Source organism: Phascolarctos cinereus, unplaced genomic scaffold, assembly GCF_003287225.1.
Source record: "Phascolarctos cinereus isolate Bilbo 61053 unplaced genomic scaffold, phaCin_HiC Scaffold_3;HRSCAF=262, whole genome shotgun sequence".
Taxonomy (NCBI): domain Eukaryota; kingdom Metazoa; phylum Chordata; class Mammalia; order Diprotodontia; family Phascolarctidae; genus Phascolarctos; species Phascolarctos cinereus.
The window spans coordinates 12,551,058-12,574,429 of NW_027555736.1; the positions used below are offsets into that span (position 1 = coordinate 12,551,058).

General features: G+C 43.6%; 1 protein-coding gene across 1 annotated transcript in view; it reads right to left on the bottom strand.

Annotated features, from left to right (window-relative positions):
* PTEN (phosphatase and tensin homolog) overlaps positions 1–23,372 on the bottom strand; it is a 77,856-nt gene that overhangs the window by 14,811 nt on the left and 39,673 nt on the right. The window contains exons 3-6 of the mRNA XM_020974958.2: positions 20,095–20,139; positions 17,290–17,333; positions 16,128–16,366; positions 3,331–3,472 (exon numbers count right to left, since the gene is read on the bottom strand). Of these exons, the coding sequence (XP_020830617.1) occupies positions 3,331–3,472; positions 16,128–16,366; positions 17,290–17,333; positions 20,095–20,139 (470 nt within the window). The remainder of the gene's footprint in view (positions 1–3,330; positions 3,473–16,127; positions 16,367–17,289; positions 17,334–20,094; positions 20,140–23,372) is intronic.

The window sequence follows — 23,372 nt, forward strand, 5'->3', positions numbered from 1 at the left end:
GCAGGCGTGGTGCGAGGCAGGTGCGGACGAGAGCAGGCCCAGGGCTAGAGGAGCCTGGGCTTCAGGAACAGAGGGAAGGGGAAAGAAAACGGGACTGGAGTTTGCTAGACACTGGAAACGAGTCGAGGCAGAGTGTCAGTCGATGGGAGCTGCTCCTTCCTCGATGACAGCAGGGGAGTAGGAGGTCTCCATCTGGACTCCCTTCAGACTCCCCATATGGATATCTGCAGTAGCACCCAATGGGGTGACCCCAGGAAGAAAGCAAATGACCCTGCAGGAGCAACAGCAGCTATAGAAGTCAGCTTATTAGTGTATCTTCTTTGTCTTGGTATCACCAGCACCCAGCACAGTGCCTAGAAAACAGGAGGCCCTTAGCCAACTTTTGTTGACTGACTGCACAGTGTGAAAACTGGACGAATATTGGGGGTGGGGTGGGATGACTTAAGGATGACTCACTTTGTGTACCTGAAGCCAGGTACCTGGCACCTGAAGGGTGGAGGGGCCTTAGCCAGAAAGAGGGAAGTCAGGCCTCAGGGTGGGTTTGGGAAAGCAGACAGGAAGCTAAGGACGAGGTGTCTGACCACATCCCAGTAGAGACGTCCAGGAGGAATAGCCTTTCTGGCACTGCATCGACCAGCTGCGACGTCTCAGGAAGGTTCCAGGGGGCCACAAGGAAAGGGGAGAACGTTTGTTCGTTATGAGCAACATAAAGGGAAGCAAAAAGCCTTGAGAAACTAATGTCTGATCATAATGTTCAAGTATTTTGACCGTGGCGAGCCTAAAAATACAAACCTACATAAAAGTGCCCCAAAAGCAGAACTTTTAAGGCTAAACTAAAAGTCTCTAAAAATCACAAACCATCACTGAAGCACAAGTACTAGCACACTAAAAGAAACAGTGCCGTGTAATCCATCAAGAAACAGGACTGTACTTCTAAGTACAAAAACTAATTAGATTTTCGAAGATAAAAACAGTCAACTTCGAACCCGCTGTAACAAATTCTGCTGGGTACTGAACCAAGTATCTCTGACTGAGAAATCACTACTATTACCTGTAGCAAAATGAAGGAGTCTACCAGAGCTGCCTGCTAATCGAGCCTCTCTCACACTCAGAACATTCTTGCTTGGCAATCAATATTTTCCAAAAGAGAAACAAGAAAGGGGCAGTGGCTCAGTGGATAGAGCTATGACCCTGGAGTCAGGAGTTCAAATCTAACCTCAGACACCTGACACTTATTAGCCGTGTGACCCTGGGCAAGTCACTTAACCCCGACTGCCTCACCAAAAAAAAAAAGAGAGAGAACAAGAACGAAAGAAACCCTCTTGGCAAGACTGGAGACAAGATTACTAAGCCAAAAATGTGGTTGTCTTTCGGCCAAGATCACTCCGGGGCCACAGGTGGTGAGCCTCCTCCAATTCAAGCAGGAATCTCGACCAAGGGAAGGAGACAAGGGCTCTAGGATATTCAAGACAAGACTATCAGGCATCACGGGGAGAGCAAGAAAATAAATGAGGAGCGAGCTCAGTTTCCCCACTTTTCAAGCACCAGGAGGTGCTCATTAATTGATTAATTTATTATAAGCACCAGACCGGGAGGGATGGGGAAAGCACAGGCGAGCCTACGACCTCCCGCAAATCACTGAAGCGGCCTTGACCGCAGTTTCCTTGTCTGCAAACCTTTCATCCCAGAGGGAAGTCAGCCCTCCACCCTTAAACAAGACTCCTGGCACTACCTCCTCTTCCTTTTCGCAGCCAAGCTCCTAGAGAAATCAGTCTACACCCCTCAACTCTCTGCCACCCTGTGGCAGCAGCAGACTGTGTCCACTGCACCTTCTCTTGGTGTCCTCCGCTCCCAGAATGCCCTTCTCCCCGCCCAGCCTTTAAGGCCCTGGTTTCTCCTCCGTGAAGCTTTCTGAGAAGGCTCTGGTCCGCACAGCTCACACCACTTACCGGACAATTAGTCACATCATGTTCTGCGGCACATCTCTCACAGCTTTTATATTTATGATTTAAACACTGTATTAGTTAACTTTTCATACATTTATGACTCGCCTTAAATCCTAAGCTGCCTGAGGCAAGAACACTCAGGCGCGCCTAGCCCAGCACCCTTCCACAAAGCAGCCACTCAGTTAAGTGGTGATGAAATAAATATTTCTAGCATCTTCACAGACATAACAGGAATTTCTGATCATGTACTTAAAAAACTTGGTTTTTTCTTGATCCCAGAGAATTGTAAGGAAAAAAAACAGGATGCTTCTGAGAAGCAGCTGTGGGTCTCAGTGTGCACATGGGACTGCAACACAAGGGACCCCGGAGATTCTCAGCTGCAACCTGCTCATTTCAGAGATAAGAAAACTGACGCCCCGGAAGGGAAATGACTAGCAAAGATTTGAACCCAGGTCTTAAACTCCAAATCCCCTACTTTTCCCACCACACCAGCCACTTTAGGAATGGAGAAACGTACAAAGTAAAGTGGACCACAATGAGACTGGTGTACCAAAAGAAAAAATCAAGTTTAAAAGGCGAAAAAATGTGTTCTAGTGATGTCATATTGCTCAAAGTCAGTTTTCAGTCATTTGTGTGTCTGTTTTCCCCAAGAAGAGTAATACAGACACAAAGACATCAAGAGAGTGAGAATGAGAACCTGAGGATGAATCCATGTAAAAGACAGAGAAAGATCTCCTCCCCAGGTTCCCTGGGGCCCTTCCCACTCTTCCTGATTCTGCCTTGTAACTCCACCCAGTGAAAGCCCCCAAAGGAAAGTGAGCACTGAGACCATCACTCCCGTGACTCTGGAGAAGGCCTTGCTGCCCAGACACTTCAGAAGCTGGGCTAGGCCTCGATCCTAACAAGATACCCAACCGCTTCATCTCAGACGGCCACCATGATTTTAATCTGGTCCACGGTTGATAATTCACATTTAGATGATGCTTCCTCACAACATCCCTGTGAGGCCAGCACAAATACATTCATCCTCACTTTATAGACACAAAACACGAAGCCCAGGGATGTGGTGATGCTCACTGACATGCTGGCCATCCACCTGCATTCTGTCTATTCCAAACCCTGCAAACACGAGGTCACTGGAAAAGGTACAAAAGAACAAAACCTTTTCATAATCATCACCCCCCCTTTTCCTACTTTCCCGAGTCATGTAAGAGATATCCCTAACAACTGATGATGGCAAAGCCCTCTCTCTGTAGCCCAGAAAAACACACCCACTCTATAGAATTGTCCATCTCGATAACGTCCTTTTCCAGACTTTTATGTGGCTTCCTAGTTCTGTAAAGCAAAAAGTTATAATAAATCAGAATAAGGTAAGTGCTCTTACTGCAAGTTCCACCACTGAACATTGGAATTGTTTCAAACATCATCTTGTGAAAAAGCAGGGCCACTGGTCTGTAATCCAAATGATGCTTTAACAGGTGGCTATAGTAATACACATAGCGCCTCTGGCTGGGTATAGTTACTCCCTGTAAAACAGAAAAAAGAGAAGATAATTGTAAAAAAAAGAAAAACTGTTAAGGTCTTCATCAGTCATTTCATTAAATGCACCAAAGTAATCACCTTCTAACCATCAAATAATACAACTGGCATTAAAAGAAGACAGTAGAAATGCTACCTTAATTATGACTTTTTTTAAAAGATCCAACTAATAAAATCTTGAAAATCAATATTGGACATTGGAAGGAGTAAGCTTAAGTTATCTAGAAAATTAGTTTCTTTATTAGACTTCACTTACTGGGTAAAGCCTGGCCAAATGAGGCATACTTAACCAAAATTACTGATCCATCTTGTTCAAATAAGCACAATGCCAAAGTCTACAAAACCAAACATGTAATTCAGAAAGAAACAAATCGACTGCCCCCAAGCATAGAGAAGGCAAGCTGCTAAAGAAGCTTTAATGAACCAGTCCCTGACTGATGAAAAAAGGCCTCACTGGTGACAGAGCAGAGGCAAAGGCCAGTAATTTCTAGGGAAAGGCCTCTGCAAGTCACCAGTGGGATCAAATTAAATCCAGGATATATTAGAATTAAGTAATAACCTTTCTTTTCAAAAACATCCTTCTGTTGTTACCTTTTAACTGACTTTTACCAATCACATTTATTTCAAACTTATTGCTCACCCACTCACAGAGGAACAGGGGAAAAAAGGCAGTTCAACAAAACGAATCATTTTATCAATTGTGCCTGACAGGGTATTCACTATTCCACATCCACAGCCCCCTCACCTCTCCAATGAAGAAAGAGGTACATTTTCTCACCTTCTCCTCTGCGGTTAAAGTTAGTCATTCTAATTACATGGTATGAAGTACCTGGGGTCCCACAGCTAGTAAGTGACTAAAGCCAGATTTGAGCTCAGGGCTTCCTTCCTGACTCCAGGCCCAGTGTTCTATCCACCGGAGCAACAACTTCCTCAGGTCCTCTTTAGTACATAGTAGGACTATGAGGGCTGTTATTGTTATTATTGTTGTGGGTTTCCATTTGCTCTTCTATAAAACGGGGGTGAGGGGGGTGGGAGGGTGTCAGACTGGATGGCTTCTACCCCATCTCTCAACTTTTTCTAGCGTTCTTACCATGTACTCAACCATTCTAGGACCCTGGCCTCCTGGCTTCGCCTCCTCGACAGCCCATCTCCACACCCTGGGAATTCTCTCTGGCTGTCTCTCAGGCCTGGAACTAACTCTCTCTCACTAACTCTGTCTCTCTCTCTTCATCATTATCCTCCTCCTCCTCTCCTCCTGATTTCTTCAGCTCCCTTCAAGGCTCACCTGCTGTAAGAAGCCTTGGCCCATTCCCCCTCTAAGAATCTCTCTAACTGAACCTGAATACGGCTTGCTTGTACCTCCTGGTGTGGATGCTGCCTCCCCCACTAAATGGGGAGCTCCCCAAGAGCAGGGACTGTCTTGTGGCTTTCTTTGTATCCCCAGGACTTAGCACCGTGCCTGGCACAGAGCAGGCACTTAACAAATGACTCCCAGCCCTAGATCCAGGACCCCACGACGTTGGGTATTAGGCACTAACGGAGTCAGCAGCACTGTGTTCAAGGAGATTAGGTTTAAATACAACCCCCCCCCACCCCCGAGCTCCCAGGTGAATGAAGGGCGCTTGCCCTGTAGGCACGCCTCACACAGCGCTCTCATAAACTAATTCAGCTTCTCCCCACGGAGGCTCTTCCAAAGCTTTTCATCTCACCTCAAACCTTCCATGGCCCCCCCCCAACTCTTTCAGCTGAGATCTTCGCCTCATATTTTAAAGGAAAAATTCACTGTGAGCCCCTTCTTCTCTCCTCTTCCTCATCTCCCATCACTGTGGGCCTTCTGCCCCTCTCCCCTCCTTCACCCTTGCCTCACGTGAAGAGGAAGCCTTACTCCTCACCAAGGCTAACCTCTACCTACTCAAGCGATCCCATTCCATCCTGGCTCCTCCAAGAGATCGACTCCTCCGTCATCCCCATGTCTCACTTCTTTTCAATCATTCCTCCCCTACTGGTTCACTCCTTACTGCCTATAAATATGTCCATGTCTCCCCCCATCCTCAAAGACCCCTCACTCGATCCTTCCACCCCCACCGTCCTCCTGTTTCTTCTGCCCTTTGTAGCTAAAACCTTCACAAAGACATCTACACCAGGTGTTTCCACCTCCTCTCCTCTCACTCTCTTCCTAACCCCTTGAAACCTCACCATTTCCATCAAGACTGCTCTCTCCAGAGTTACTAATGATCTCCTATCTGCCCAATCCAATAGCCTTTTCTCAGTCCTCATCCTTTCTGGCCTCTGCAACCACAGACACTGGTGAGCCCCCTTCTCCTTCTTGATACTCTCTTTTCTCTTCTCTTTCCTTTTTTTTGGCAAGGCAATGGGGTGAAGTGACTTGCCCAGGGTCACACAGCTAGTTAAGTGTCAAGTGTCTAAGGCCAGATTTGAATTCAGGTCTTCCTGAATCCAGGGCTGGTACCCTATCCACTGTGCCATCTAGCCGCCCCAAAGGTGTTCAATTTTCTTTTTCTTTCTTTCTTTTTTTTTTTTTGCAAGGCAATTGGGGTGAAGTGATTTGTCCAGGGTCACACAGCTAGTAAGTGTCAAGTGTCTGGTCTGAAACTGGATTTGAACTCAGGTCCTCCTGACTCCAGGGCCAGTGCTCTATCCCCTGAGCCACCTAGTGGCCCCCTGATACCCTCTTCTCTCTAGGTTTTCAGGACCATCCCCCTGGGCAGCATGCACCTGGCTGGGCTGGCATCAGGCGGCTCACACATGGAGCTAGTGACAGTTCTTAAACTGAAGCCATCATTTAAAAAGATCTTTTCTGCTCATAAACAGGTGACCAGGAAAGCACATTCTCTGAGAAACTGCTGAAGGAACTGGTTAACGCTTTTATTGGACTAGGAAAGGCTAACGGGAGAAGCAGCAGCCACCTCCACACACCTAAGGAGCTCTCCCAGGGAAACATGAGCGTTCTGGTCATCCAGGGGACCAAGTGAGGACAAAGGGGGAAGCAAAAACAGGCAGATTTTTGACTCAACACAAGAACACAGGTACTGAGGTGAAATCAATCTTAAGCAGTTTGGATGTGGCTAAGTTTTACTATGGTAAAATTTTTATTTTATGTCTGACACTTGAATGGGGCAAATAAAAACAAAATCAGAGATTATTTTCCTTCTCATCAGTAATTTGGAAAGAACCTGGATGAAACTTTCAAGAAAAATTGAAATCGTTTGTCCATTCTTTTTTTTTTTTTAAGGCAACTGGGGTTAAGTGACTTGCCCAGGGTCACACAGCTAGTAAGTGTCAAGTGTTTGGTCTGAGGCCGGATTTGAACTCAGGTCCGCCTGACTTCAACGCCACCTAGCTGCCCCCTCGTTTGTCCACTCTTAAGGCACTTAGAGAAGTACGGAAGAAACGCTGCTCCTTTACTGGGAGAGGTTGGTTTTTGCACTTTTTCTGATGTTGGTCTTTTTCACGAGAGGAGCTTCGAGTTATCAGACCATTGAAGGAGGCCATCCCTGCCCAGCACAGGTGTACCAAGAAGCAAGGAGGCCCAGACGCCCCAGGGGCTCCATGAGAACACGCCTGATGCCCAGGAGCGCTCCTGTCAACTCTTCCCCTTAAACAAATTCAATTCAGTTGTAACAGAAATTAACAGCAAGTTTAGGAGACAATCCTTAGGCTTGAAAAGACAAGTCATGGAATCATAAAGAAAATGTTCAGAACCAAGAAAATGCCAGTTTAATGTCAAAATAATGTCAAGCTTTCCTAAGAGCATGGGATGAGTGTTATCGATCAGCACTGTCAGACAAATGTAAATTAATTGGGGGAAGCCTAGTGGGAAGAACACTTGTCTCCTGCTCTGCCGCTTCTCTTGGGCCTTGTGTCCTGGGCAAGTCACACACTCACTCAGTCTGCTTTGTGATCTGTAAAATGCTATCTTAAAGGTGCTTCAAAAAAGGTATTTAATAAACTGTAACGTGTTTTATAAATGTGACTGTTCTATAAAAAGGTTATAACTTCAATTTTTTAATATAAGGCAGCAGATAGACAATTTCCGTATTTCAGTAGCTAAAGTTATATGAAAATGCCCCATCATGGCCTGGAGGTGACACAGGGGTTGTGAAGGCCATACACGCTGACAGAAGGCCAGCTAAGGGTCCAGGGCAGGGGTGGGGAACCTGCAGCCTCAAGGCCACATGTGACCCTCTAGGTCCTTAAGTGCAGCCCTTTGACTGAATCCAAACTTCACAGAATAAAACTCCTTAACAAAAGGATTTGTCCTGTAAAACTTGGACTCAGTCAAAAGGCCACACCCAAGGATCCAGAAGGCCACACGTGGCCTCGAGGCTACAGGTCCCCCCACCCCTGGTCCAGGGGTGAATGATTAGTTCAGGAATGGCAAGTGACACAGCCAATGTCCCCACTGACAAGGGGATAGACAACACACTGTGATCAATGAGAGAGGTATTAACTGGGCCAATGTTATCACGGATACCTATAGAAACCATCAGGGTTTTTAGGATACTCCTGCCCCACCTCCTTCTCTTGACATACTCAGAAAGGAAAAGTACCCACATTAATTAAATATGTTAACTGGTAGAAGGCCACATGCACCAGATTCTTAAGTCAGTTCTAGACTAATATCGCCTAAACATTCTCCAACAGTTTTAATGACAGAATAGAATGGCAACTTTTAACCTGAGAAATGGAATTCACAATTAGATGAAATAAAACAGGAGAGATTCAAGAAAGACTGTGGTGTGGAAGGATACTAAAGTTATATAATCCAATCTTTCAGCTAAGAAACTGAGGCCGGGACAGTGATGCTTGCCAAGATCACACAGGTAGCAAAACACCCGAACAGAATTTGACCTCTGGTTCTCTGCCCACATGTCCACTCACACCCCAATTCCTCTTATGTACCACAAGACAGATTTCACCAAGAGAAGCACCAAGGGTTATAACGGGCAGCAACAAGAGCTACCAACAAATTCTGCATTGGAAATACAGCCCAGTGCAACGAGCAATCTCGCCCTGCTCTAGAGAGACAAAGGAGGAAGGAAAAAAGGGTTCCTTGTCCTCCAGGAGCTCAGCATCTACTGGGGATGACAATGTGTTCATGCAGAAGGATGCACACACTAATCTAAGGAAGGAGAAAAGCGCCAGCAGGAGGATCCTGGGATTAACAAAAAACATCACCTGACATGGATGGCATGTTTTAGGGCCCACAGAAAATGAGACAGGGGCAGCAAGGTGGCACAGTGGATACAGCACTGGCCCTGGAGTCAGGAGGACCCGAGTTCAAATCCGGCCTCAGACACAGAACACTGAACTAGCTATGTGACTCTGGGCAAGTCACTTAACCCAACTGCCTTGCCAAAAAATAAAAAAAGTGAGATAGAAAATGTCAACAGGACAGTGTGTGTGTGGTGCCCTGAGTCCTAAGCCAGGGCCCACGTTGTCTTCTTCCAAACTCACCACTCACACTATTTATTTTACAGCCAAGGAAACTGTGGCTCAACATTAACTACATGCTCAAGGTTAGAGAATCCCTCCATGCCAGTCAGTCAATGTCTGGGCTCCTGACTCCCAAACAGAATGATCTCTGCGGCTGCACCTCTGTCTCCACTGCTACTGACTGCAGCTACCGTCCTGTCACTCCTAGAGAGACATGTCTATATCCTCATTCCTCCTGCGTTCCAATCGGACCATTCACCTGAAACTGCTCTAAGGTCACAACGGAACCCAATTTGCTTCATCTGAGGGTATTTTTTTCTGTCCTCCCTCCCCTCCGATTCTCATCTGCTCTACTCAGGCTCTCTTCTTCACTTTGTGACCACTCCTTTCTGGCATCCTAAGCAGCTGCTGCCTCGCCCCTTCACCACCTGCAGGCCCTGAGATGCGAGAGAACTTCATTTTTTCTTCCACCATTCTCTCCCTATGAGGTCTCATCCACTCCCAGGGGCTGTTATCACCTCTATTTGGATGACTACCAAATCTACGTAATTTCCAGAGATTTCTTTAGATAAATGTCAAGTCTGTACCACTAACATCTGCCAGATATGGCCACCTATCTGTAGGGCCCATCAGCACCTCAAAACTGACCTCAACGTGTCCCATCACCGCCCCTCCCACAACTTGCCCAGACTAGATAAGTCTTTCCCCTCTTCCTCACCTGGATTCTGTATCACAACCATCCTCTCCACTCAGCTCTTAGCTACCAACAGGCCTCACTGTCAAGTGTTTCCTCTCTCCAATCCATTCACACATTTCTCAAAATTATCTGACAGAGATCCACAGCTAGGAGTGCCCCCAGATGCCACCTACTTTAACCTATTTGTTTTACAAATTGAGGAAACAGAAGCCTAGAAAGACCAGGGAATCGTTTGAGTTTACAAAGGTAATTTTCATCCTGAGCAATATTAGAAGCCAGATCCTCTGACCTCGGCTAGTTCTTTTCCTTGTACTATGCTTCCTCCTGGAGCAAAGGTCACTCTTCTGATGACCTGAAGAGAGAATACAAGCCCTTTCCCTACGAGTCCCCTTCATGCACTAGGCATCAGCCAAGCTGGAACGCCAGCAATTCCCTGGATTCCAAAAAGAACATGGGAACAAACCTACAGCTTGGGTGATGAGTTTGGAACTCAGGGTTTCTAATAAAGCTCAGTTCAACTCCAGCCATTCTGGAAAGAAATTTGGAACTGCTGAATACTCAAAACACTGTTAAACTGTGCATACCTTTGGACCTATTAGTCATGATGTCACTACTATGCCTATACCACAGAGATCAAAGAAAACAGAAAAGGTCTCATTTACATATCAGGTTTTCTGCAGTGGCAAAGAACTAGAGACTAAAGGGACGCCCGTCATTTGGAGGATGACTGAACAAACAGCATACGAATGGAAGGGAATATTACTGTACTATAAGCAATAATGAGAGAGTTTCAGAGAAACTCGAGAAGACTAATATGAACAATGTATATAATAACATCAATGTAAAGAAAAAAAACCTTTGAAACACGTAAGAGCCAACCATGAATTCAGAGCATGGGACCTGCGGCCTGCCAAAGAAGCGATGCTCCAGATGCACAATGAGACACACCTACGTGGCCTTTGTGGAAATGCGAATTCTGCTTGATGGCGTGTTTGCTCGTGACCTCCTGCTATGCTCCTCTGTAAGGTTTTGCAAATCAGCTGTCATTCTAAAGTGATGTTACCCGTGCTTGCTACACCCCGGGACTTCTAACTCTTTTCCTAAAGTAATCCTATATTTAAACATGGAGTGAATCTACAAGCCTGTGATCTCATTCCTTAATCCTAAGCCACATTTCCCAACATATCTTTCCCTGTATGCCCGTATGCCCCATTATTCTTTGGCACGAAAGTAACCAATCATTAAAGCCCTATTGACTTAATTGGAAAAGGATTATCAAATGTTTAATGATGTTGCTATTGTTGGGTTGTGTCTGACTCTTCTGGACCCCATTTGGGATTTTCTTCACAGACAGACTGGAGTGATTTGCCACTTCCTTCTCCGGCTCATTTTACCGATGAGGAAACTGAGGCAAACAAGGTTGAAGTGACTTGCCCAGGGTCACACAGCTAGTAAGCGCTGAGTGCTCTACCTACTGCACCACGTGGCTGCAAACATTTAATAAGCACTACCTCTCCAGCTCCAGGAAGTATCACAAGCACGGTCTCTCTGCTTATGCTCCCCATGCATCACGTGAGGTGCCGCCGGCGCTTCTGTAATTCTACCTGTTCCTGGCCCAGAAAGAGCTCAGGAGCCGGCCCCCTGCTGGTCTGATTTCCCTTGTACCATTCGGGCCCTCCAGCAGTGTACATCGGCAGGGCCGCGGCTCTCAAACTGCAGCAGCACAGAGACAGTCCTTGAACATTGTTCATCGATGTGGACAATCTACCCAAAGCAGAGCACAGATGACCCATCTTTGCCTTCTTGGCCCAGGAGACATTTCCTCCTCTTAAGCTAATGCACCAGTGAGTGGGGTATGGAGGGGCTCTCATGCCAGGCCTGGAGTCAGGAAGACCTGAGTCCAAATCGTACCACAAACCTGAATAGCTGTGTGACCCAGGACAAGTCACTCAATCCTGTTTGCCTCAGTTTCCTCATCTGTAAAATGGAAATAATAAAACCTAACTCACAGGACCGCTGTGGGATCAAATGATACATACAAACCACTCTGCAAACCTCAAAGCACCATAAGAATGTTCACTATTATTATTATTCCTCTAACTCTGACGTGCCACAGACACCATCAGAGGCTGCAGGCTTGTCAGTTTCAGCATAACTGGCCCAAACCTTATCACACAAAGCTGAAACTAATAATTTAGTTATTGGAGTAGAATAATTCTTAATTCTAGGTGTACAACCATACAATCAATTTGTAGATCAAAATAAATACCAAATTAGCAGAATAATGAGAAGAAAGCCGTGCAACTGAAATAACACCAACTTCATGTTTTTAATAAGATTCTGACACTGAAAAAGGTGAAACGAGTTAAAAAAAAAACCCAGGCATCAATAAAATCACCATTGCTTAAGGAAGTTTAAGCAACGTAAATCAGTGGTCATAATAAGATCCGATGAGCCTAAAAAACCGATTCAGCCACAAACACAGAAAATGGTCTAAAACTCGTGAGGTTCTGGGCCTCATCTCCCGCTCTTCCCATCAACCTCACTCCATCACCGAATGCAACAGCCTACAGCCTAAGGATCCCTCAATACTGGGCTAGACTGGTTCTCAACAGCACTGATTACACCATGAAAAGCACAGAGGCCTTGTCTCTTGATCACACACACACACACACACACACACACACACACACACACACACACACACACACACACACAAAGGCCCTTTGTGGGTCTAGCTCCACACAGGGACCCCTTCTGTCAACACCGATCTTGGCCCACCAAAAACTTTTTCGACAAATCCTAGGAAGTTGCCGAAGGCACGGAAATTAAATGACATGCCTAGTATCACACAAGGTCGGGTGAGGCCTCAAAAGCCCTTCAATTCCATTCCCCCAGACTCCTCTCCAGCCCTGGGGCTTTGCCTTCTAATTGGCCAGCTGGGCCCAGAACCTCCAGTTTAAGGAAGCAGCCCTGGCCCAAGATATCTTCATCCCCCTCCAGGCTCTAACGCTGTCTCGTTGTCACTAGATTTTCTCTACCTTCCCAATCCCTCATGCTTTTCAGCTCCTTTCCAGGGCTTGTCTTTCCCCATGAAAATGGAAGCTACTCAAAGACAAGGCCTGTGCTTCTATTTCTACTCCCAGCCCTTAGTACAGCACCTAGGACGTGCTAAGCACTTAATAAATGCTTGCTGACGACTAGAATTCCACTGAGCACCACAGCTATGCCTCTCTCTTCAAGCACAATCCCTGGCACGTAGCGACTGTGCTTACTTAAATAAATTTGTAAATGTTTACTTAGTTGAATTGAAATAGAACACATGGCTGTCACTCACTGGGATGGCCAACTTGCTCCATGTCACAATCTGGGCCACAGGCATTTCCCATTTACTTTTCTTCTTCACTGTGAATGGTGAGCAATTCTCCTTCCTACCAGTATGAGACTCTGTCGTGTTCCCAGGTCAGATGCGATTAGTACAAATATGAATAACCAGAACAGCTTAGCCTCAATAAGGAATCCTCTCGCTCTGACTCTGAAGAGGACATGGGATTTAGACCTGCCAGGATCCTCAAAGCTCTTTCCTGACACTGGGGAACACATGAGGTGAGAGCGTGCGCTCCTGGTTTATGCCATATTTAACAACAGGAAGCACAAAGCTGAGTAAAGTTATTTCCACAGTGTTGTGTGCCCCCAAATTATGTATGACGTTAACAAATGCACCAGTAAGGAGAGCCTTCAAGGCTGCGTTGCGCTCCCGGGAGTCAGTTTTTTCTTAATTAGCAAACAGAAACAGGATCTGAAAGTCTCTCCACCTCTCAGTCAGTTGTGTGCCTGTAAGGATGGAGTCCACTACAGAAAGTAATCCACAAAAGGCTTTCCCTGTTCCCTTCTCACGCTTTTGTTAAGGAATCTCCAGTGTGTTAAGACTTTTTCAAGATTTTATAGAGATGAGAAGGTAGGTACAGGAGTTGTCAGCTGCTGACACCTTCTTGATTACACTTTTGGAGAAGGGTACCCTCTGGGGTCTCTTCTTTTCAAACTGCTTGTTCTTTCAGACTTCTTGAAAATCCTCAATGGTTTAAAATGATTTTGGCTACGGACAGATTTCTTCTGGGGTGATCTGGTCATGAGCTACAAGTATAAACAGGCTGCAGCATCTTACTAAGGACAGCTTCTGCATGAGAACTGGGCAGAAGAATAACCCAGGGCCATCACCAGAAAAGGAAGTGGGTGACTCACCTAAAAGGAAAAAGAAAAGACTGAAGCCCAAAAGCTGTTCCGGTACCACTGAAACCTCATAACCCCCAGAGACAGGCCCTGAGCACCTCGGGCAATCAGAGAAGATGAGCAGAATCTCAGCAAATGAGAAGGTGTGGGAGAGTCGATCCGGACTGGTGCAGGGAGTGAGCACAAGCAACTCAGCTCATCCTCACTTTATATTCCTAAGTGTCATCATCAGGAATTCCTCAAAGCACGTAACGTTTCAGCAGGGAGGCTCCAAAGGGGAATTCCATTTTCATCTCTCAGAAGAAGCGAGCACTCCCAAGATGGCTGTAGAAGCAGAATACTTCTGGTTTCGAATGCTCAGTGGTTTCAGGATGACCTAGCTTCACCAGGATCCCACACCCAACTCTGGCAAGCTCCTTTTCTTCTCAACAAGGTCTGTGGCAATGCTGCTCCCATTTCAGCATCTTGCTCCCCCCTCCAAGAGAACTGCAAATGGGCTCATATTCCCCACAGCAGCTGAGCTGCTGATCTCTTTACTCGACCAAAAATATAAGGCAGGTGATGGCACATCTTCAGCCATGACACGTTACAACTAAATTCTACTTAATCACCAACAGCGCATTTTCTGTGGTCCAAAGCAGGGGTCCTTTACTTTTGTATGTCCTGGGCCACTTCAGCAGACTGAAGAAGCCTTCTCAGAATCAGGTTTTTAAAAGAATAAAATAAAATACACAAGATTACAAAGGAAATCAATAATGTTGAAATGTAGTTATCAAAATACTTCTAAAAAGAGAAAAAAGCACGTTCACAGGCCGCAGGTTAAGAACCCTGACCTAAAGGAACCAGTGTGGACAGCACTAGAACCAAGTTTTAAAAAAAAAGTACAAAAGATTGGGCTAGGAAAGGATGCATACCAGTGAATTAGAGGTATTACAAAGAATAATGCCAAGAATGCTAACGAGAAGAAGCTAACATGACTGGTTGTGACCCCTAAGAACAAAATACTGTTATCATTTAGACGCAAGAAAACCAGGAGAGGCCAGAGTGGTTGTTCAGGGAGAATGGGATAAGAGAAGATGGAGAGAACCTCTTATTCTGCTTCCTTTTCCCTGCAAAGAAAATGACTGGAAGAACAAAAACACTTAACAGAGACTGAAAGGAAAAAGGAAAGGGAGGGAATGCGAAGAAGTAGCTCCCTGAATGTTCAGGGAATTTAAGAGCACAGTAGCCCAGGCCCCAGGGATGGCTGGGCTTCTGGGAGCTCGGGGGAATCACAAAGAGGGGGAGACATCCTACAGCACTAAGTAAAGGCAAATATTTTCCTTACTTTCAGAAACAGGAACAAGATGGAATCTGCCAACCACAGGCTGAGGAACTTGACTTCTACCTCTCTCCAGTTTCTACAATATGTTATTGAAGGGCTGATGTGTAAATATTTAGAAAGCAAAATGGTGATCATTAAAAGTCAGGCGGGATCTACCAGAGCAGCAGGTGGGGAGCACCGCAGATCTGGTTCACAAATCTCCCTGGCCTTCTTAACTGAGAGTTCCACGGGGGTAAGTGCCTTGGCGGGGTCACGTGAAACCTTCCTGGCTCACAGGCTGGTGCTCTCTCCACTCCACTTCAGTGTCTTTCATAGCATTGTGCTAATCAAACAGAACAGTGAATCTGAACCAAGTCTCTGGAGAAACACCAAAGTTAATGCTATCCAAGGAGACTTTTGCTTGGTGTGTATTACATTTTTAAATTCTCACAATAAAGTGAACTCTTTATCCACTGAAAGAAAAAAGTTCATGGAGAATTTATCATATGAGCAAACTTATCTTCCAAAGGCCCTTTATTTCCAAGCATACTTGACATGTCAGCCTGACTTGCCATTCACAGGCTTCGACATGTTATGCTTTATAAAGATTCAACAAGAAAGTTGCTATTGCATTTGTGGGCACAGAATGATATAGCTAGATATGCCTGAAGGCATTCGTGTGCTCTCAAAAAACTCAATGAACCAGACATTATCCACTTGCTCATTTGGAAGAAAACACCATCCAAGGGTTTAACACAAAATCTAAAGTAAAAGACACCATGCGATAAGCTACAAGCACACTACTACCCTCCCCACAAAACATTCGATGACTTTCTGTGGACTGGGCAAACGAAGGGAGTGTGATGTGGCTGTCCCAGGAGGGGGGTGTCTTCTAAAAATAAGGAGCTCCAGGCCCTGGGAAAAAAGGGAGCAAAAATGTCAACACACAACTCACCTTTTTGTCTCTGGTCCTTACTTCCCCATAGAAATCTAGAGCCTCTTGTGCCTTTAGAAACTTCCCTCGATGTAATAAATATGCACAGATCATTACACCAGTTCGTCCCTTTCCTGCTTTACAGTGAATTGCCGCAACATGATTGTCATCTTCACTCAGCCACTGGTCAAGATCCTCACAAAAGGGTTTGATGAGCTCTAGCTGGGGTGGGTTGTGGTCTTCAAAAGGATACTGTGCAACTGTGTCGAAAAAAGAAATGGTGCCATTAGACAAGATGCGTTTTATCAAACACTACTCTTACTCTGAACTGTTAAAACAGCCAGAGGTGGGTTAATTTTATATCTATGGCAATGATTTTCTAAGCAAGGAGTTTAATCAATGAATAGCAAAATTCTAGAGAAAATGTCTTCTGTCTCTCCATACACTAATCCATCATATTCCTCCACTTATGCTCCATCAGACTTCTAGCCTTGGCAAGCCAGGCATCATCCCCACCCCTGACCCCGGCCACAGAGAGCAGCACTGGGCTGAAGAGGTCAGCCAGTTGACTCTGACAAATGACGAAAGGTCTCTGGGTCCTTCTTTCCTCTTCCTCCACTTCTCTGACCTCCACTACAAAAAAGTGCCTCCCCTCAGGAGCAGGGGCATCCTCAAGCACGGTTCATCCTTTCAAAATATAAAGGAGACGTAGGCTCAGTTGAATGACAAAATCACACCCTTCTTTTTGATGCTACACAAATAACACCAGCTTTTTCAAGCTGTTCTTTCAGTTACTAATTTCTGTTTATGTGAGACAGAGAAATAACAAAGTGGTCTACCAGTAGCAAACACATAATGGTCACAAAAAAAAAAATTCAAAAATTCTCTACACAATTTTTTTTAAAAAGCATTACAGATGGATAGACAAGAGCCCAAGCCCAAGCCAACAGCAATGGCCTGTCTCCTAAATGGTGTTTCCCCAGCGCTCAGCAAGAACTGCAGGCAAGCCCCTGGAACCCCGCCCCACGGAAGCTCTAGAAGCGAATGATCTCAGGGTGACCAGGTTTCTAACAGCATCCAAGGGGGCCACTTTCTCTAACATTCTGAATTAGTCCTTGAGCAAAAGTTTGCCTCTTCATTTTTTAACTGCAAACCTGAGCCAATGGCAAGACCTGGTACTTACCTCTACAGTTAAATTTGGTGGCATCATAATGTCTTTCAGCACATCTAAAAGAAAAGTTAAAATGGTCACTTACACGTGTAAAAAATCTCCTTTCAAATTCTAAAATGATACCGAGACTACACATATCTGGGAGTTGTTCAGTCAAGCAACAGTACTAGAAGCAGCAAAGAGTTACTTCCTCACCACAATCCTGTGACACAGCAGATAACACAAGCATCACCACCCACTTTTAAAGATGAGGAAACTGAGGTTCGGTGAGTTTGCACCTGAAAATCATAGGATCCAAAGCTTGAAAGGATCCTGAGATTTTCTGGTCCAACCACACACATGTGCCACCCCCTTCCCACCCCTGTGGTGCAGGCAGGACAACCGAGGACCAGGAAGGGGAAATCACCTAAGGAAAAAGGAAAGACACAGTAAAGCATCACTCCTGAGTCAGGGCTGCTGACACCAAGAAATCCCTCGTTCTTCCCACCACACCAAACAGCCTAGACCAGCCCTACAGCAGTCTCAGAATCCTTCCTAGCCCTTTTCTTTTCGTAATAGCTTAGGAGGAGCTTGCTTGGGCAGGTGCCCATTTTTTATTTCAAAAGATACTGGGTCGCACTGTCATGCTCAAGTAGTTTTGTTATAAGCTATTCACATATTCTTTTAACACAGACTTCCCAAATCTTTGCCTCTAGAAAGAACTTGTTAACAGATCCACTTGGAGGGCAGAATTAACAAGAACTAATTTAAATGCAAGGCGGAAGGGCGCAGTATATGTAGAGAAGGCTGGTCTTGGATTCAAGTGCTACCTTTGACTAAGACATCCTCTGTGTGATCTTGGACAAGCTGATTCAGCCCCTTTAGTGTCCAAAGCAGGTCTCTAAGACCATGGAAGTTCCCATGCTGAGATCCCACTCACAAATGAGACCGCAGGTTAGAACAACACCTCCTCACACACAAAATAAAAAATAAAGTGTTTTTTTTTTAAAAAAAAAGAGGATTCTGGAAATTTTTTACTGCTTCATAACTTGCTCATTTTGACAACATCAAGGATTTTCAAATATTTACAAATATTTGAAACATATTGTTTGAAACATATCAAGTATTCTCAAAATCTTGTTTATTCCATATTATGAAGGAATGGGGCGCTCGACTTACATTTTCTGGCTGATTAAAATTATCCCTCTAAGCTCTAAAGCTCATTTTTGATGAACATTTTCCTAAAATATGCACCTCTATTACTATCCTTTTAAATAGTATAGTGTATAGACATGAAGAATTTCCTGATGACCAAGGCTCCTTTGCAGATTCCAGGGTTACAAAGCCAAGAAGAGCCAGGTTTCACCTTTGCTCAAGCTATAAAACTATAATCCCAGCACATTCCTTTCTCTGTCCTGAGCCTTGATCAAATAAAATCAGTATCTCCTTGTTCTTAACTGCTAGCTGCCGCTGCCAACATTCACTCAGCTGCTCAGACTTTAAGACAGAGAAGGTAAGAAGTAGCAGAAAAGGCACAATGGAAAATCACTTAACTGGAAGCCACATGGCCGGCTTTTGTCTATTTATCACCTGTATGGTCTTGGGCAAGTCCTTTCCCCTCTGGACCCCACAAGGCCTCAGAAGGGCCTTCCACCTTGAGGTCAATGATCCTATATCCTAAATCTGCCCCTCACAAGTCAAAAAGAAGTGACCCTAGAGCAAAGAAAACAAGAAACCTCCACAACAACTCACACTGAAATGATCCCTGGAGGCTCACAAAATACATTCCTTCTAACCACGCTGGAAGTCTCCATTTTCCCACTTTGCAGATGCAACAACTGAGCTACCTGCCGGCAGCCACACAGCCCAAGAGTCTGGGCAGGATCAGTTCTGGGTATCCGACCATCGAGTCTCTCGTTATTCTCTCTTGAAAATAACAAGTTACTACATCTTGCTCGAGATGTTGATTTATACAATACTTATCCACTCTACACAAGTATGGGGATCAAATGCTCAGAGTTAACAACAATCTCACTATGGCAGAGTGAGATAACAAAAATATTAGAACAAAGAAAAATAAAAATAAATCATTTAGGAATTATAGCAGGTTTTTAAAAAAAGCATAAACACCCAATCTTAAACATTTTTTCATCTAAATAAATTAGTACACAATTTTTGATGGATTTTTTTCCCCACAACTTTTCAGGAGGAAAAGTTATCAGAAAAACCTGCTCCCTTCCAAATGCAAGGGAACTAAAAATAGGAAAAATGTTTATTTTTCCCTGGGGCCCTCACATCACCACCAAGGAAAAAAAAAAGGAGACAAAGTTGTTTAGACATAGAAAATCCCTGTAATGCTGCCCTAGAAAACAGAAACCACCCAATCCAAGCATTCAAGCAACGTTTCTGAGTTCCATAAAGAGAGAGGCCAAAAGAGTGGTTTTGACGGCATCCCCGTGGAAGAGATGCCAAGGACAAAGAACCACCTCTAACTTCAAAGTACAGGTCCAGGGAAGACGGGCAGCCATCACCACTGCTTAGGAGAAGGCAGCTCTGCTGGGAATTACCCTTCCACTGACCACGTGGTCACAGGCTCTCAAGACCGGCAGGATGCCAAGCCATTTAAAGCAGATCAAGTAACAGAAATCCTTGCCAACACCCCAGTTCACCTCATCACTATACTTACTAAATGAGTTAATGATATTTTCAATCAGACTTCTTGAAGTAATTGTTTTACAAATACAATGCAGTAAAATAATATCTTTAACGCTACCTCACCCCAGAAAAGAAACAACTTTCACTTAAGAGCTGTTTTTAGAAGCAGGGAAACATACTTACAGATTGTATATCTTGTAATGATTTTTATGCTTTGAATCCAAAAACCTTCAAGTAAAGAAAAAAATCATCATTAACAAAAATAATTAACTTAATATTAACAATACTCAAGAAACTTAGAAGAATGAAGTTTTATTTTCTAACTTCAAGCAATATTTACATTCAGTGAGATAAAATTCCTGAAAACCCTTCCTTGGTATGTTTTACTGAGGAAGTATATATAGTTTATATCATATTAATATTATCCTTAAATGATGCTACTAGTCTTATCAATTTATGGTTGGGTGAGGAAAGCACTTGATTTAAAATCAGAAGACCTTCATCTGAATCTCAGCCCTGTTATTTACTAGGTGACTTCCTGTTTACTTAACTCTGGGAATTTGTTTTCTCATTTGTAAAGCTTATGGGGAAGGTACCTCACAGCTTTATGTCCTATGACATACAATCTAAAGGGGGGTTCTTAATGTGGGGTACGTTGCCTTGAATGCAGAAGAAGTTCCAACTTCATTTTCACTAATCTTCAGTTGTCTTTGTAACTCTATATAGCTTATCTTACGCATTTAAAAACATTCTGAAGAGATCCATCCATATGCTTAACCAGAGTGACTACAAAAGGGTCTATGACACAGAAAAGGTGAAGAACCCCTGATCTAAACAGAAGCCAAAGCAAGAGAAAGCAATAAATGACTATTCTGGTATTAATGATTTGATCTGAATTTTAAAATAATCTTATACCAGCATCAGATTTTGGTTTGAAAAGAATTCAGCTTATATATTCGTATTTTTTAAAGGATTGTATCCATATACACAAGTGTTCACATGTATAAACTCGAAACTGCACTGAAACCTTTGCCACTTCTGAGGAGCCAGGCTGTCCTAATTCAGTAAGATCAATCAGGTGACACACCACAAGTCTGACATCAAGTGATCTATGGTCCAGAACAGCACACTCGCACCTGGAGGAAGGCCCTGCTCCTGCAGCTCTCTCTTCTCCGGTCTTTTTTTTTTCCCACCCCTCCTCATACTTTCCCCTGGGTTTCATAGGAGTTCATATTTTGGAGTGACATTGACAATATTTTTTTTCCTGCAGGCATATTTTTTTGTTGTTAAGTCATTTTTCAGTCATGCCTGATTCTCTATGACCCCATTTGGGGTTTTCTTGGCAGCGATACTGGAGTGGTTTGCCATTTCTCTCTCCAGCTCATTTTATAGATGAGGAAACTGAGGCAAACAGGGTGAAGTTACTTGCCCAGGGTCACAGAGCTAGTAAATATCTGGGGCCAGATTTGAATTCAAGAAGATGTCTTCTTGACTTCAGGCCACGCATGAGGGCCAGAAGTGAGAAAGCAGAGGCTCAGCTTAGGAGGACTGAGCTCAAACAAGAAACACCAGAACAAGCTGGGCGAATAATGTGTCAAAAAGCATTTCAACCTTTCTATACAAATAAACATTTTTCCCCATGGTTGAACAGCATGGGGAGAGGAGAAAGGCATTAAACTGGGAGTGTTCACTGGATTACTCAAAACATCCCAGTATTACTCCAAAGGTTCAAGAGATCTCAACCAATAAGCAAAGCTGAGGGAGAGACCTCCAAGATCGCGGAGAGTCAGTTAATGGCAGAACTGAGACAACAGCTCCAATTTCATGAGTCATCATTCAACTCTTTCCATCCCATTCCATTACCTCCATGTTCTGTCTCTTGTTCATATACAATTTTCATTCAATGATTTCCAGATTTTCATTAGCACTCAAATACTTATAACATACAATAATGAATATTTGGGCCCTTAAAACAAGTCCAGGCAGCAGAAAAAGTCCTCTGAATTAGCCAAGAGCCAACTATGAAAGTCACTGATTACACTAAGGGCCAAGCCCAAGAATCCTCACCACTAAATAGTATCCTCTCAGAGCCAAGTACCATATAGGTATGCATTTAAAATACATACATATATATATATATATATATATATATATATATATATATATATATATATATATATATGTATATATATGTATATATTTTAAATCAACATAAGGAAAACTGAGAGATTTTTTACCAGAACAGATAAGCGCTCTAAAAACTATTCTTATCTACGATTGCCAAACTGTTCTTCAAATTTCTGCAAAACGTAAATAATTTCTACCTAGCTTTGTTTTACTACGTATACCATTCCCTCCTCTAAAAATAAGCAGATGAATGTAATTTTGGTGCAAAGGATACACTCTGAAAACTCAGGTCTGATTACCAAATCAAAACAAAATATTATAATTATGTAACGCATATGGTGATATTACACACACACAAATGCTAAGACTGGACATTAACAATACTGCACATTAGCCATGGAAGGACACGTTCAAATTCAATTCAAACATTTATGAAGGAAAGCCCTGATCTGTACAAGACACTGCACGAGTCCCCAGGAATACAAAGACAAAAAACAAACCACTCTCTGACCTCAAGGTTATACCCTACATTCAAAACGAAGGGAAGCAAGCTGCTCAATCTTGGAAAACTAAGCCAAAACAAATTCTAGTTATCAGTTACAGTACTCCAGAGGCATTAAGCTAAGATTTATATATATATATATATATATATATATATATATATATATATATACACACACACACATATATATACACACACACACATATATATACACACACACAAATATTTTTCAATAACAAAAAACCATATATCTTCATATTCTCTCTAGAAAAAAAAATCCACTGCTGCCTGGGAGATTCTGTTGTTCTCCCTGAGGAGACATCATATATTCTGTACTACTTCATATCTATAAGACAGCCTTTTCTTCTTTTTTCTTTTTTCTAATTTTATAAATTTGGCAATTTCCCTAAGGGCCTGGTATATGACAGAATTTCCCACCTTTTCCAAGTGGAAAATAAGAAAGGAAAAATAAGGCCATTCAAGGTTATATAGCTAACATCCTAAGTGCCTGGTTCAAACAAAACTGTCATCTACAAAATACTGTGTATGACAAACTAAAGATGATAGAGCGTTTATTAATAATAGTAATATCAACTACCTACCAGGAATTGTACTAAGGACTAGGGATACAAATACAAACAAGAAACACAGTCTCCACCCCCAAAGAGCCTACATTCTAATAGCAGAAAACACCAGAGAAACAGAGATAAGGCTAGGTAAGGGCCATCTGTCAATAAAGTAGCATATTCTCTCCAAGGTGAATACCAAAGAAAGATTCCATTTTGGCTTGGGAATCAATCATTCAATATTCAAGCTATCCACCCATCTTAAC